The sequence below is a fragment of the Myxocyprinus asiaticus genome, chromosome 43 (assembly GCF_019703515.2).
Source record: "Myxocyprinus asiaticus isolate MX2 ecotype Aquarium Trade chromosome 43, UBuf_Myxa_2, whole genome shotgun sequence".
Lineage (NCBI taxonomy): Eukaryota > Metazoa > Chordata > Actinopteri > Cypriniformes > Catostomidae > Myxocyprinus > Myxocyprinus asiaticus.
The window spans coordinates 12,059,614-12,073,913 of NC_059386.1; the positions used below are offsets into that span (position 1 = coordinate 12,059,614).

General features: G+C 38.3%; 2 protein-coding genes across 3 annotated transcripts in view; both read left to right on the forward strand.

Moving 5' to 3' along the window:
- The first annotated feature begins 314 nt into the window (after positions 1–314).
- On the forward strand, positions 315–9,402 carry LOC127433251 (eosinophil peroxidase-like). Of its 2 annotated transcripts, XM_051684964.1 has the most exons (15): positions 315–349; positions 1,005–1,070; positions 2,019–2,112; positions 2,205–2,380; positions 2,483–2,615; positions 3,169–3,298; positions 3,405–3,611; positions 3,714–4,071; positions 4,193–4,353; positions 4,455–4,713; positions 5,811–5,981; positions 6,136–6,373; positions 6,450–6,646; positions 7,371–7,424; positions 8,256–9,402. In XM_051684964.1, the coding sequence occupies exons 2-15, from the start codon at positions 1,007–1,009 to the stop codon at positions 8,690–8,692; spliced, it is 2,679 nt and encodes an 892-aa protein (XP_051540924.1). In that variant the 5' UTR covers positions 315–349; positions 1,005–1,006; the 3' UTR covers positions 8,693–9,402. The 2 variants fall into 2 exon arrangements, with proteins under 2 accessions (XP_051540924.1, XP_051540925.1); XM_051684965.1 differs by lacking the exon at positions 315–349 and having other exon boundaries at positions 2,022–2,112.
- Positions 9,403–10,315: 913 nt separating this feature from the next.
- The window catches only part of LOC127433252 (eosinophil peroxidase-like), a 37,338-nt gene continuing 33,353 nt past the window's right edge, over positions 10,316–14,300 (forward strand). Inside the window, exons 1-8 of the mRNA XM_051684966.1 lie at positions 10,316–10,379; positions 11,906–11,999; positions 12,083–12,258; positions 12,361–12,493; positions 13,053–13,182; positions 13,285–13,491; positions 13,594–13,951; positions 14,084–14,244. Coding sequence (XP_051540926.1) covers positions 10,316–10,379; positions 11,906–11,999; positions 12,083–12,258; positions 12,361–12,493; positions 13,053–13,182; positions 13,285–13,491; positions 13,594–13,951; positions 14,084–14,244 — 1,323 coding nt within the window. The remainder of the gene's footprint in view (positions 10,380–11,905; positions 12,000–12,082; positions 12,259–12,360; positions 12,494–13,052; positions 13,183–13,284; positions 13,492–13,593; positions 13,952–14,083; positions 14,245–14,300) is intronic.

Here is a 14,300-nt window from a genome sequence, read left to right on the forward strand (position 1 = left end):
ATAAGTAATTTTTAGGGTTAGATCAAGTTAAAACAGATCCTTGAGATACCAATTGCATGCTTCCACTTTTTACAATGTCTGCCAAGAACAGGGTTGGGAAACACTGATGTCAGTAATGTAGAGTAAAAATGTTTCAGAATGTCACTTCAAATAAATCAATAAAACAACTAACACACAAGGTCACTGCACTTGCGAAAAGGAAGAAGGAACTAATCCTGTAGCCACGCCTGAGACTCCCTGAGTGATGCATCACAGATTGAGGATGAGGGTTGCTTTAAAAGCTCATCTGCTCCATCCTCAGCCAGAACAACACACTCTGAGCCTTGAGTCACAAACATCTTATATACAGGTGAGAAATGCTAAATATTTTGAAGTTCTCTCTTAATTAATTTTCTTAACTGCAAAATTTTATTTTACAAATTATATGTGGTTATTGTTATTCTTAATAATGCTCATCCCAATGCAAGGCATGCATGTAAAGAATTCATGTGTTAAACTAAAGTCTAGTAGACTATTCTGCCCCTTTAAGTCAAAACACAGTAACTGTGCTTTTTTTTTTTTTTTTTTTTTTTTTGGAGTTACTGCAGTTTTCACTCTCCATTTTCTCTGAATTTGAGCACAGTTGAACCAAACCCATCTGTTACAGGACATATCATATTCTAAGAGTTCAGTCATAATTCAATTTTGACAAAATGTGTAGTTTATTGCGCTTTGCACAGCAGTATTGGTATTTATTTGTCATTTGTTTCTGATTCTCTATCAGTATTTTGACATTTTCTATGTGTATTATCCTGATCACCCAAGCGTTAGTTACATTGACATGTTTTTGAGCAGATATTTTGTTTTAGAGTTTTAACGCAGCCATTTAACTATAAAAGAAAATTTTCAAAAAAGTGTTAAGGCATAAAATGGCACTGCATGTGTTGTCCCAACACAATTTTCATAAACAAAAAATGGTCTATTATATGGTGAAAAAATTATTCTTCTCTGTATATCTGTTTCAGAGATGAATCTTCACACATTTCTTTTTGTGGTGGGCTGCTGTTGTGCCCTTAAAACAAATGCCTTAGGTAAGTTTACCAATTAATCATGAAATCAAAAACAGCAAGAGATGCAAAATATAGCAAACACATTTGTTATAGCATCAAACTACTGTAAGTAGGGCTGTTAACTGATTAAATTATATGATGCATCGATGAATTAATCACAATTAAATCGCAAATACGTATAAATATTTACTGAGAAAGGCCCACAAATAATGATACGTTAGTATATAATAATTTAAATAATTACACATAAATATTAGAATTCAGATAATTCAATACATTACATCATATACTGTACATACATATTGGCAGCACACAAGTTAAACATTTCTACAATACAAAAAGTCAAAATATTGTTTGTTTTATGTCCATATAATTGAAAATAACCCTATTAATAGAAAATAACCCTATTATTGGCTTACTTCCGTCTGAGCTACAGTATTTTTAATTTGTAATTTAAGAAAATAAAAAAATAAATGACAACACCTTAAAATGTAGTTTGAAACTTTGAAAAATGCATCACAAGATCCTTGTATTTGGTTGTGCTCGGGTCCAGCTGTCTTCGAGCTTAAAATCGCATCTATAGAAGGCTGTGCTGCCTGTTGTTCTTGTTGGTTTGACGAGGCATGTTGCCTGTACAGCTGGAGCGCTGACTGCCCCCTACTGCCACATCAATGTGGAACATCAAGTTTGAATTGCTCCAATAGTAGGCACATTCCTTATTACGGAAGTAATGTACGGATCAGGGGTGTGATTAATTGCATTAATATTTTTTATGTGTAATTTTTCATGTAATTAATTGCACTAAATGAACGTGTTAAATTGACAGCCCTAGCTGCAAGAAATCCTGTTTTGCTGTCATGAGTCATTAGACTTGCAGCTCATTCATCAGAAAAACGTTTTGCTATTGTATTAGTCATTATTAGTCTGTCTAGCATACGTCTCATTTCATAATACCCTTTTCTTATTTAGCAGAAGAAGAGAGTCCTGGAAGACAGTTCATTCTTGATTCAATTGAGGAAGCAAAAAAAATTGTGGATGCTGCCTACAAGTATTCCCGTGATGAGTGAGTAAAGTTTGTAAGAACGTAAACTGCTCAACGATTTTTTGACATCATGCCAGTTGTTCATCTATTTTCATACATTTTCCCACTTCCAGGAGTTTAGCAAGGGTGCGCAAGGACGTCATCAAGCCTTCGGACAAACTGCGTCTTATGAAACAGCCAGCTAGAAAAACCCGTGAGGCAGTGAGAGCCGCAGATTACATGGAGCAGACGCTTAGACTGATCAGTGAGAAGGCTCATCATGCACACAAGAGGTCCATCAATGCTATAAGTATGAGGGCAACACCTTGCAAAACTCACACAGAAATGCAGATCTGATCCATTACAGTGTGATGTTCCATGCCTACAACTATCAATGTGTTTTTTCTCTTAGGCCTGCTCACTCCAGATGAGCTTAACACCATCAAGCGTCTGACAGGTTGTGCTGCTCAAACCCAGCCCCCATCTTGTAGGACCACACCCCTTATAAACAAGTATCGAACTGCCTCCAATGTCTGCAACAACAGGTCAGTCCCTCCCTCCTTATTCAGAGTATTTTTTCTAAGTCTGAGTGATTCTTCAACTAATTACCACCTGGTAGAATTATTTTACTGATACAATACATTGGGGTTCAAAAGTTTGATAGTGCACTACAGTGCACTCTTTACTGTATAGGTCACTAATAAAAAAATAAGCAAATTTGTGACATTGACCATGTTAACCCCTTTATACAAAAGGTCAGGTTTCCTTACTTATATAGAAGCACACAAGATACTCTTTGCAGCATTCTCAAATCATGCTTGCAACATACAGGCTGTCATTAAAGACATACAAGTACTAAGAAACTCTGAAATTCATGTTAATTTAAAAAAAAAAAATTCTTTTATCTTGTTATGGTCATAATATATGTTATAAAACAAACAAAAAAAATGTATCAGATCAGAAAAATGCAAAACAGAAGCATTTTCAGTGGACTCAGGACCCTACTGAATTATTTACAATTGTATTCATGCAGTTACTGAAAACAAGTGAATCACTGCTGTGGACTGAACTCTGTTTGTGATTTTTATCAATCTTTAGGAGGAACCCTCTCCTTGGTGCATCCAACACCCCTTTTACCCGCTGGCTGCCTGCAAAGTATGAGGATAGCATCTCACAGCCCAAAGGGTGGGACCCCAACACATTGCACAATGGTGCATTACTACCCCTGGTAAGATGGAGATATTTATAATCAGCTTACTGAAATGAACATGACAATCAGGTAGGTCACCAATCAGTTCACAATTTCTCAATTCTGTCTGTCTTGTTGATTCCAGGTCAGACTGGTTTCCAATCGTATTCTAAGCACTGCGGATGCTGACGTAGAGAATGATAATGACTTCACCTTCATGCTCACAATCTTTGGACAGTGGGTTGACCACGATCTGACTCTTACGCCCACCTCACCAAGCATTAGGTCTTTCAGCAATGGCCTCAACTGTGATGAGAGCTGCGAGCGCTCCGAACCCTGCTTCCCAATTCCGGTCAGTCAATTTTTGTACCTTTGCAGTCTCTCAATGTCCTTTCCCACCTGTTTACTTCATTCCTAATTTGTCTTTCATGCTATTTTTAATGTCTGAAATCAGATCCCAAAGGAAGATCCACGTCTGAGTCCTGACACCTGTCTCCCCTTCTTCCGTTCATCACCTGCTTGTGGTTCCGGGAACACCGCCTTTATCTTTGGTGGTGTCCCCAAAGTCCGAGAACAGATCAACGCTCTAACAGCTTTTCTAGATGCTGGGCAGGTTTATGGGGCAGAGGATGGGCTGGCAAAGGAGCTGCGTGACTTGACCAATGATGGTGGTCTGCTTCGCTTCAATGATCAGTTTCTTGACAATGGGCGAGAGCACCTGCCCTTTACCAATGTACAGAGCAAAATGTGTGCTACGCGTGGAAAAATCCTCAATGACACAAGCCTGACAGAAGTGCCTTGCTTTATTGCAGGTCAGTAACTTTTTCGTTTTTTGATTGAAAATGCAGCAAATTTGTCTTCATATAAGATTATCACATTGCATAGTAGTTGACAGTTGGTAAATTTTGCCTCTCAAATTATGCATTTGTGTAGGGGATGGTCGTGTTGATGAGAACATTGCTCTTACCTCATTACATGCACTATTCATGAGGGAGCATAACCGATTGGCTCGTGCCCTTCACATATTCAATCCTAGTTGGAGTAGTGAAACCCTCTATCAAGAGGCACGAAAGATTGTGGGTGCCTACCAACAGGTAAAGCCACCCAAAAAAATCCATTGATTAAACACAAGCAATTACAACCTTTAATTGAACAGATATGCATTATCAAGGACTCCTAAATCTTTCTCTTTTAGATACTGGTGATTAAGGAATACCTGCCGCACATTGTTGGCCCTGATGCTTACAATAAACACCTTGGCCTATATCCAGGTTATGATGAGAATGTGGACCCTAGCATTGCTAATGTCTTTGCCACTGCAGCTTTCCGTTTTGCCCACCTGGCCATTCAACCCATCATATTTCGTCTTGATGAAAATTACCAGAACCATCCTCAGTTTCCAAGCGTGCCCCTCTATGAGGCCTTTTTTTCTCCTTGGAGGGTGATTTTTGAGGGTAAGTTTGGGAGACTTGCATGGTGTTTCAAACAGCATAAATTATCCTGTTTACACCTGGTATTAAGATGCGTCTTGGTTGATCCGATAACGTAGTCAGGCGAGACACGTCACTGTATACACCTGGTATTACCATGCGTCTCAAATGCAACTCCTGTCACCATTTGTGTTTGGTTTTTGAGGTGTCTCTGATTTCATTACGACATACAATCATCTGCATGATAATAAACTGAAAAAAAGATGCAAAAGTCGCTCCAAGATGCAGTTGAAGTTTAATCTAAGAACAAACGCAACATTTCGAGTAAAATTATCCATTAATGTAGTGGAGTACCTGTGTTAGCTGAGCTTCAGATGTGTGTGCTCCACATCTGTGTCCCTGCATGTTGATCTCATAAAATTTTCCCATCATACAGTTATTTCCTTTTAAAGCTGCACGTAACTGGCAAAGTTTAAAACTTGTTTTAGCAAAAGCATTTGATTGAGCTTATAGGGGTGGTGCTTCTCTGCTGTCCGGAACACATCAGGACAGATTATCATTTACACCTCAAATTCGATGTGGTCAGGGGCGGACTTGTCATAGAGAGAACCGGGACTTCCTGGTGGGCCGATCGTGAAACGGGGCCGAAAGGCTGGTGATAAGCTGAAACGGGCTGCCGCATTATGCCGAACGGGCCGCGACTGTTAGCAGAGCCTAGGGCTGTATCAGAGACAGGTGTGATATTTCATGGCACTTATTACAGTGTTATCTGAGGGATAATAGGGACGTTTTCTGCATTTCATTTAATAAAAAAAAAAATCACTTACAGCACCTTTAATACCAGGTGTAAATAAGGTCAATGATGCCTCGCGAGGAAGTTTAAGGGAGAACAATCATGGTAGCCATGCTGTAAGGTCGTTATTCCAATAAAAATGACTTGAGTTCAGAATGACAGTAATTTTAAGCCCCAGACTTTATGGCTCTCCAAGCACTCACAGTGGAGTGTAAAGTCTTAGAGGGGAAAAGGGTATATTCTGAATGGAACACAACCTGTAACAGATAATGTAGTACAGATTTGTTGTGGTCTACCCACTGAGCCCTAAAACTTTCCTTCTTGTTAGGTGGTGTGGATCCTCTGCTCCGAGGATTGATTGGTCAGCCGGCAAAATTGAACACACAGGATCACATGTTGGTGGATGCTCTTAGAGAGAGGCTGTTTGCTTTTACTAGCCACATTGCTTTGGACCTGGCCGCCCTCAACATGCAAAGAAGTCGTGACCACGGTATACCAGGTAAACATTCTAGCCTCTTACCAATTCTTGACCCTTTTAAAACCAACCACCTAAAGCTAATTCAGCCCAATTTCATGCTGAATTATAATTTAATTTAGTTCCATGTGTTTTTGAGAGGAAACTTACCATATACATACATTTTGTTCCTCATAAGGCTATAATGCATGGCGGCAGTTCTGTGGACTGTCCACTCCTCAAAATGAGCAAGAATTGGCTGTGGTGATGAACAACACTGAATTAGCTCGCAGGCTTATTGAGCTTTACAGAACCCCTGCCAACATTGACGTTTGGTTAGGAGGCGTCGCTGAGCCTTTTGTACCTGGTGGTCGTGTTGGTCCTCTTTTTGCGTGCCTTATCTCTATGCAGTTCAAGCACATTCGCCAGGGTGACAGGTAAATCTCTGTGCATTTAGTCTATTAGTCTAGTATGTGTGTGACTGGTGTTAATGCCAAGTGTGATTGTGTTCAGGTTATGGTGGGAGAACAAAGGAGTGTTCACAACTAAACAAAAAGCCTCACTGGCCCCTGTGTCTCTGGCCCGCATCATCTGTGACAACACAGGAATCCGTAACGTTCCCTATGATCCTTTCCGCTTCAGCAGTTCTGCAAGTTTCGTTAGCTGTGACAATATCCCAGCATTTGACCTCACCCCTTGGATTGAGACTGGTAAGACACCAAACAGAAGAACTCTTAAATGCATCAAGTATACGTATGTGGTCAAATATAACACAAATCGTCTTCCTCTGACTGCAAATTTCTGCTTAAGCTTCTATCTACCTTTATATGTGCTTGTAAAGTACTGTATCTAATTTTATGGTAGCATAGGCACATATTGGGTATTGAAGACATTTTACAATCTGTCTGCATTGTCACCATGGTTTGGTTCACCTTTAGTTTGGTGATTGACCTTCCAGGTGACAGTGGCATCCATGTTACAAACAGTGGAAATGAGGTTAGACAAGTTATTATTTTCTGCTGAATGCAAGAAAAAGAGTAAATAACTGTGTTTTGTGTATTACCTATTATTTAGCTTGAATGAAAGTGAACTTCTCTGCAAATACTCTGCAAAACCTTTCAACTGGCATGAGCATGAGCAGCTATTAGGGGCCAAGTATGTATTGCTGTACACAGGTTTGGTGCAGTGACATGTATGATACTCAGTCTAACTGTTAAGCAGTAATTTATAGCTCATCCAGGAACTGCACCAGACCTTTGTAAACTGTTAAGTCCTGAACTTCCTCCATTTTACTTGCTTAAAGCTTCTTGCTTGGGTTTTCTGCCTCTTTTGCATTTTAAATGGTAATTTATTTATTTTTTTATTTATTTACTATTATGTAAAATAATTAGGCACATAGCACAAAAATATAACATCCATTCATTAACCCCTCAGATTCTGATACCTTTCAAGGGCCTCCCGGACCCAAAGGACCTCCAGGGGAACAAGGTAAGCCAGTTTATCAGCTCATTAAGACCCTGTTTACACATGGTTTTAACATCTGTTTCGAGTGATTCAATCATAAGTGGACACTGATAAATAGAGGTGTAGACGGGATCCAAAACATCTTGTGATCCGAACACTCAAACCACATTTGAAAGTGGTCAAATCACCTGTGATCACATTGCATTTGTGTAAACACTCATTTGTTCCGATGCATCCTAGACAACAGTGACAAAATGCCTACTCCCTGGTCAATCATCCACTGCACTAAAATAAGTGTGACATATTGATTCACAAAATCAAAGACCCTCTCTTTGAATTCTGATCACAAGTGGCCACAGGAAATGCACAAGTTGTTGAAAGGTATTAACAGTGATGTGTCTTGACTGACCACTTGTGATCTGATCACCCACACTGCTTGTAATATTGGGTGTAAACAGGGCTTCAATGTTCTTTAATTATACCTGATGACAGATCTAACCAGTATAAACCAATGGAGGCAAGATTAGATAAACAGCATTAGAATAAAGTTTCTGCTCCTATTTTGCCATTTGAAAACTAATTTATAGCTACTTTCCAGACAGAATAATTATGCATTGATGTATACGCCAGCTTTACACTTAGCATGGCTGTTTAGCGATAATTGTTTCAGGCCCAGAATTGTATCATCTCTAAAAGTTGGATAACTGCAGAAGCTATACCACTCCAAACTTTATAATGAATGAATATACAGTATTATTATCTAATAAAGTATTAAACTAAATAAAACATGAAGGATGAGTATTAATATCCCTTAAAGATTTTTTTATTTTCCTCTCTAATATTTGCTCTTTCCAGGTCCCCGAGGTCTAGCAGGCCCACCTGGACCTCCTGGACCACCCATTAATACCACAAGACAACAGTCTGCCTTCTTTGCTTCCCTTGGCACAATCCTCCCGATCTCTGCTAAAGTTGTTGTGTTCAATAAAGTCCTTTACAATGGCCAGAACCATTATGACCGAACAACAGGGTTGTTCTACTGCAATATACCTGGTGTATATGAATTTCAGTTCTCATGCATAGGAACTAGAACGTTGGGCACTGTGACCTTAAAGAAAAACCAAATTGTACAGCTAACTGCTGAAACAATCAATCTAAATGTACGAACATTAGCTGAAGGGCAGGTAGTTCTGAGGCTTCAGAAAGGAGACTGTGTGTGGATAGAGACTTCTCGGGGTGCAAATGGAATAACCAGTTCCAGCTACTTCTCTGGCCATATTCTCTTCGCTGATTAAGGAATCTATTATGAAAAACATTGTTTTCATTTCATATTCCGATTCTTTTATTTATAAAAAGTGCACGCAAATGCTAAATATCCTTCTGATAAAAGTTTAATCAACCTTCCACTGTTTGGATACTCTGAGATTCTTGCATATTATTAAAATTAAATTTTTCAACTTATGTTACAACTGTGAATTTTTATTTATTAGAATAGCAAGAAAGAAGTACATTCCAGAAAATAAATGTAATAACCAGAGTAAAATAATTTGCTCAAAACCAAACTGTGGAAACCTATTCAATGCAAATTGTATATTTCTGCCACACTTATCCACCTTTTTGTATTTTCGAATTTATTTTATACTGTGATTGCTTACTTTCCCTGGTCTGTTTTATTGTTAACAAACATATTAACTATGTTTTTATCAAAGTAATGTGCTGTAATCATTTGAATCTCAATTTAGTGTTCAGTGATACTTATTGTTTAAGTTGTAATACATTACTACAGTATATTCATCACTATTACTGTATACTATATGAATATCAACTACTGTATATTCATTATTTAGTAGCATTATTGTAACTTTACATGCACTAGCTCATTTTATTTGTTGTATGTTTGTTTTGTTGTCATATTGCAACAAATTAATTTGTAGTCCATTCTGTGACAACTATATTTTGTGTATGCTTTTAACAAAGTGAAATAAGTACAAATAAAAACAACTTTTTTTTTTATCCTCCATTGATTAGCAGTCCTTTTCTACTTTCTAAATGCTAAATGCACTTTCAGAGTGTGAATACATAACCAAATAGGATATAATATCAAATAATTATGTGTGACTATGACACAATTGTTAATTCTAATCTACAACTGTGATGTGTCTGTATACAGCAATGACAGCAATGTATTCACTAGAACTGCCGCATTCTAGCCCTGAATGTCACCATCTCTAACCACCACTGACCACTTAAACAGTTTCTTAAAAGTGTCAGAATGTTCAAATTAATAAAAAAAAAAAAAACTACACATGGTCACTGCACTTGTACTTGGGACAAGGAAGAAGAAAGAAATCTTGTAGCCACGCCTTATGTTTCTCAAGTGATGCTTCACAGAGTGAGGATGAGGGTTGCTTTAAAAGCTCATCTGCTCCATCCTCAGTCAGAACAACACACTCTGAGCCTTGAGTTAGACCCAGAGAGCCAAACATCTGATATACAGGTGAGAAATTCTAAACATCTGTAATAATTACTTAACCGCACATGTTTATTTTGAAATTATATGTGATTATGGTTAATCTTAGTGATGTTCATTCAAATGTAAGGCATGCACGTAAAGTAATTCATGTGTTAAATTAGTCTAGTCTAGACTACTATCCTTGAAGACAAAACACAGTAACAACATGGAAACTGATTAAGTGGATGCAAAATTCTTTTGTCCAGGATATTTTCCTTTACATAGACATATTTTTGAGCAGCTATTTTGTTTAAGAGTTTGCTCATTTTAATGCAGCTATTTAATTTAGGAGGACAAAAATACATAAAATGACAATGCATGAGTTGTTCTAGTGCACATTTCATAAAAATACAATTGTCTATTATATGGTCAAAAGATTACTCTTCTCTGTATATCTGTTTCAGAGATGAATCTTTACACATTTCTTTTTGTGGTGGGCTGCTGTTGTGCCCTTAATACGAATGTCTTGGGTAAGTTAATCAGTTAATCATGAAATCAAAAATAAGACTACAAAACATGAAAAATATAGCATCAAATATGTTTATGCTGCAATTTGGGCTGTCAGTGGATAGAATTTTTTTATCTAAATAATTACATGGTGTGCCATTAAATTAATCACAAATATCAATATTTACTGAGAAAGGCCCCCAAATAAAGATAATGTAGTATATAATAATTAAAATAATTACTCATTTAATATATAATAAATAATTCAGATAATTCAAATACATTACATGATATACATATATTTTAAGCATTTCTGCAATAAAAAGTGCATTAAAAGTCAAAATTTTGCTTGTTTTATTTCCATATCATTGAAGAAAACATATTATTGGCCTACTTCCATCAGAGCTATTTTTATTTGTTTGTCTATGTACTTGTGCATCAGATGGATGCTTTTGGAGCGTCTCACTTTGGTTGTGTTGCACTTCACTAGATTTCAGCACCTCCAGTCATAAGCGCTGAGTTTTTTGAATGCTCTATCAAGTTAAATGTAGTTTGAAACGTTGAAAAACGCATTTAAAGATCTCTGCATTTGGTTGTGCTCAGTCCAGTTGTCTTTGAGCACAAAAGCGCATCTGTAGAAGGCTGTGCTGCCTGTTGCTCTTGTTGGTTTGACAAGGCAGGTTGCCTGTACAGCTGGAGTGCTGACTGCCCCCTACTGCCACATGTGGAACATCAAATTTGAAATGCTCCGATGGTAGGAACATTTCTTATTATAGAATTTACGTGTGGATCAATGGTATTAATTAATTGCGATTTTTTTTTTTATGCGTTATTTTTCATATAATTAAATGCACTAAATTTATGTGTTGAATCGGCAGCAAGAAGAGCAGCAAGAAATCCAGCAAGAAATCCAGTTTTGTTGTCATGAGTCATTTAGACGCAGCTCTTTCATCTAAAAAAAAATATATACAGTACTGTGCAAAAGTCTTAGGCACATAAGATGGTTATTTATATCTTCAGCTTTAGTGTGTCAATAGGAAATATAAATGTTAGACTCCCAAACATTACTTTTGCAAAAAGAAAAGATTAGAATAGAAGAACAGGGAGCCCTGCAACAGATGTCATGGCCCCCACAAATCCCCCCACTGAACATCGTGTCTGTCTGAGATTACACAAAGAGACAGAAGCAATTGAGACAGCCTAAATAGATAAAAGAACTGTGGCGAATTCTCCAAGAAGCTTGGAACATCCTATCTGCCAACAACCAAGAAAAACTGTGTCCAGGTGCACCTAGGAGAACTGGTGCTGTTTTGAAAGCAAAGGTGGTCACACCGAATATTGATTTAGCTTTTTTTATGTTTACTGGACTTTGTATGACATTAAGTGATAAATGAAAACTATTTATGTCATTATTTTTGAAGACATCCTCGCTATGCAAAATTTTTCACAAGTGCCTAAAACTTTTGCACAGTACTGTATATCGGTACTATAGTATTAGTCATTGTTAGTCTTTCTAACATTTGTCTCATGTCGTAATGCCCTTTTTTAGCAGAAGAAGAGAGTCCTGGGAGACAGTTCATTCTAGATTCAATTGAGAAAGCAAAACAAATCGTGAATGCTGCTTACAAGTATTCCCGTGATGAGTGAGTAAAGTTTGTAAGAATGTAAATTGCTCAACATTATTTTCCAGTTGTTCATCTATTTTCATACATTTTCCCACTTCCAGGAGTTTAGCAAGGGTGCGCAAGGATGTCATCAAGCCTTCCGACAAACTGCGTCTTATGAAACAACCAGCTAGAAAAACCCGTGAGGCAGTGAGAGCTGCAGATTACATGGAGCAGACGCTTAGACTGATCAGTGAGAAGGCTCATCATGCACACAAGAGGTCCATCAATGCTACAAGTATGAGGACAACAATTTGCAAAACTCACACAGAAATGCAGATCTGATCCATTACAGTGTGATGTTCCATGCCTACAACTATCAATGTGTTTTTTCTCTTAGGTCTACTCACTCCAGACGAGCTTAACACCATCAAGCGTCTGACAGGCTGTGCCGCTCAAACCCAGCCCCCATCTTGTAGGACCACACCCCTCATAAACAAGTATCGAACTGCCTCCAATGTCTGCAACAACAGGTCAGTCCTTCCCTCCTAATTCAGAGTATTTTTTCAAAGTCTGAGTGATTCTTCAGCTAATTACCACCTGATAAAAGTATTTTACTGATACAATACATTGGGGTTCAAAAGTTTGATAGTGCACTACAGTGTGCTATTTCTAGGTCACTAATAAAAAAATAATCAAATTTGTGACATTGACAAAGGTCAGGTTTCCTTGATTATACTGAAGCACACAAGATACTCTTTGGAACATCCTCAAATCATACTCGTATAACATGAATCATCAGGTTTTGCACAAAATGCTGACATACAGGCTGTCGATAAAGCAAAAGGGGGACATACCAAATATTACGAAATTCATGTTAATTTTTCAATTAAACTTTCCACTCAACTTGTTATGGTCATAATATATATGTTATAAAACAAAAACAAAAAATACTAAAGGAGAAAATGAAAATAGAAGCATTTTCAGTTGTGGACTCCTGGACCCCACTATATTACTTACAACTGTATTTATGCAGTTACTGCAAAACAAGAGAATCAGTGCTGTGGACTGAACTTTTGTATCAATCTTTAGGAGGAACCCTCTCCTTGGTGCATCCAACACCCCTTTTACCCGCTGGCTGCCTGCAAAGTATGAGGATAGCATCTCACAGCCCAAAGGGTGGGACCCCAACACATTGCACAATGGTGCATTTCTGCCCCTGGTATGTTGGAGACACTTATAATAAGCTTACTAAAATGTCCTTGACAATCAGGTAGGTCACCAATCAGTTCACAGCTTCTAAATTCTGTCATGTTCATTCCAGGTCAGACTGGTTTCCAATCGTATTCTAAGCACTGCGGATGCTGACGTAAAGAATGATACTGACTTCACCTTCATGCTCACCATCTTTGGACAGTGGGTTGACCACGATCTGACTCTTACACCCACCTCACCAAGCATTAGGTCCTTTAGCAATGGCCTAGACTGTGATCATAGCTGTGAGCGCTCTGAACCCTGCTTCCCAATTCCGGTCAGTCAGTGTTTGTACCTTTGCAGTCTCTCAATGTCCTTTCCCACCTGTTTACTTCATTCCTAATTTGTCTTTCATGCTATTTTTAATGTCTGAAATCAGATCCCGAAGGAAGATCCACGTCTGAATCCTGACACCTGTCTCCCCTTCTTCCGTTCATCACCTGCTTGTGGTTCCGGGAACACCGCCTTTATCTTTGGTGGTGTCCCCAAAGTCCGAGAACAGATCAACGCTCTAACAGCTTTTCTAGATGCTGGGCAGGTTTATGGGGCAGAGGACGGGCTGGCAAAGGAGCTGCGTGACCTGACCAATGATGGTGGTCTGCTACTTGCCAACAATCATTTCACTGACAATGGGCGAGAGCACCTGCCCTTTACCAATTTACAGAGTAAAATTTGTGCTACACGTGGAAAAATCCTCAATGACACAAACCTGACAGAGGTGCCTTGTTTCATTGCAGGTCAGTTACTTATTCGTTCTTTGATGGTAAATGTAGCAAATTTATATATGAAAAGTCTTCATATGAAATGATCACATGTATTAGTAGTCGACAGTTGGTAAATTTTGCCTCTCAAATTATGCATTTGTGTAGGGGATGGTCGTGTTGATGAGAACATTGCTCTTACCTCATTACATGCACTATTCATGAGGGAGCACAACCGACTGGCTCGTGCCCTTCACATGCTCAATCCTAGTTGGAGTAGTGAAACCCTCTATCAAGAGGCACGAAAGATTGTGGGTGCCTACCAACAGGTAAAGCCACCCAAAGAAAAATACAGTGAGTCAAACACAAGCAGGGTTGGGAGGGT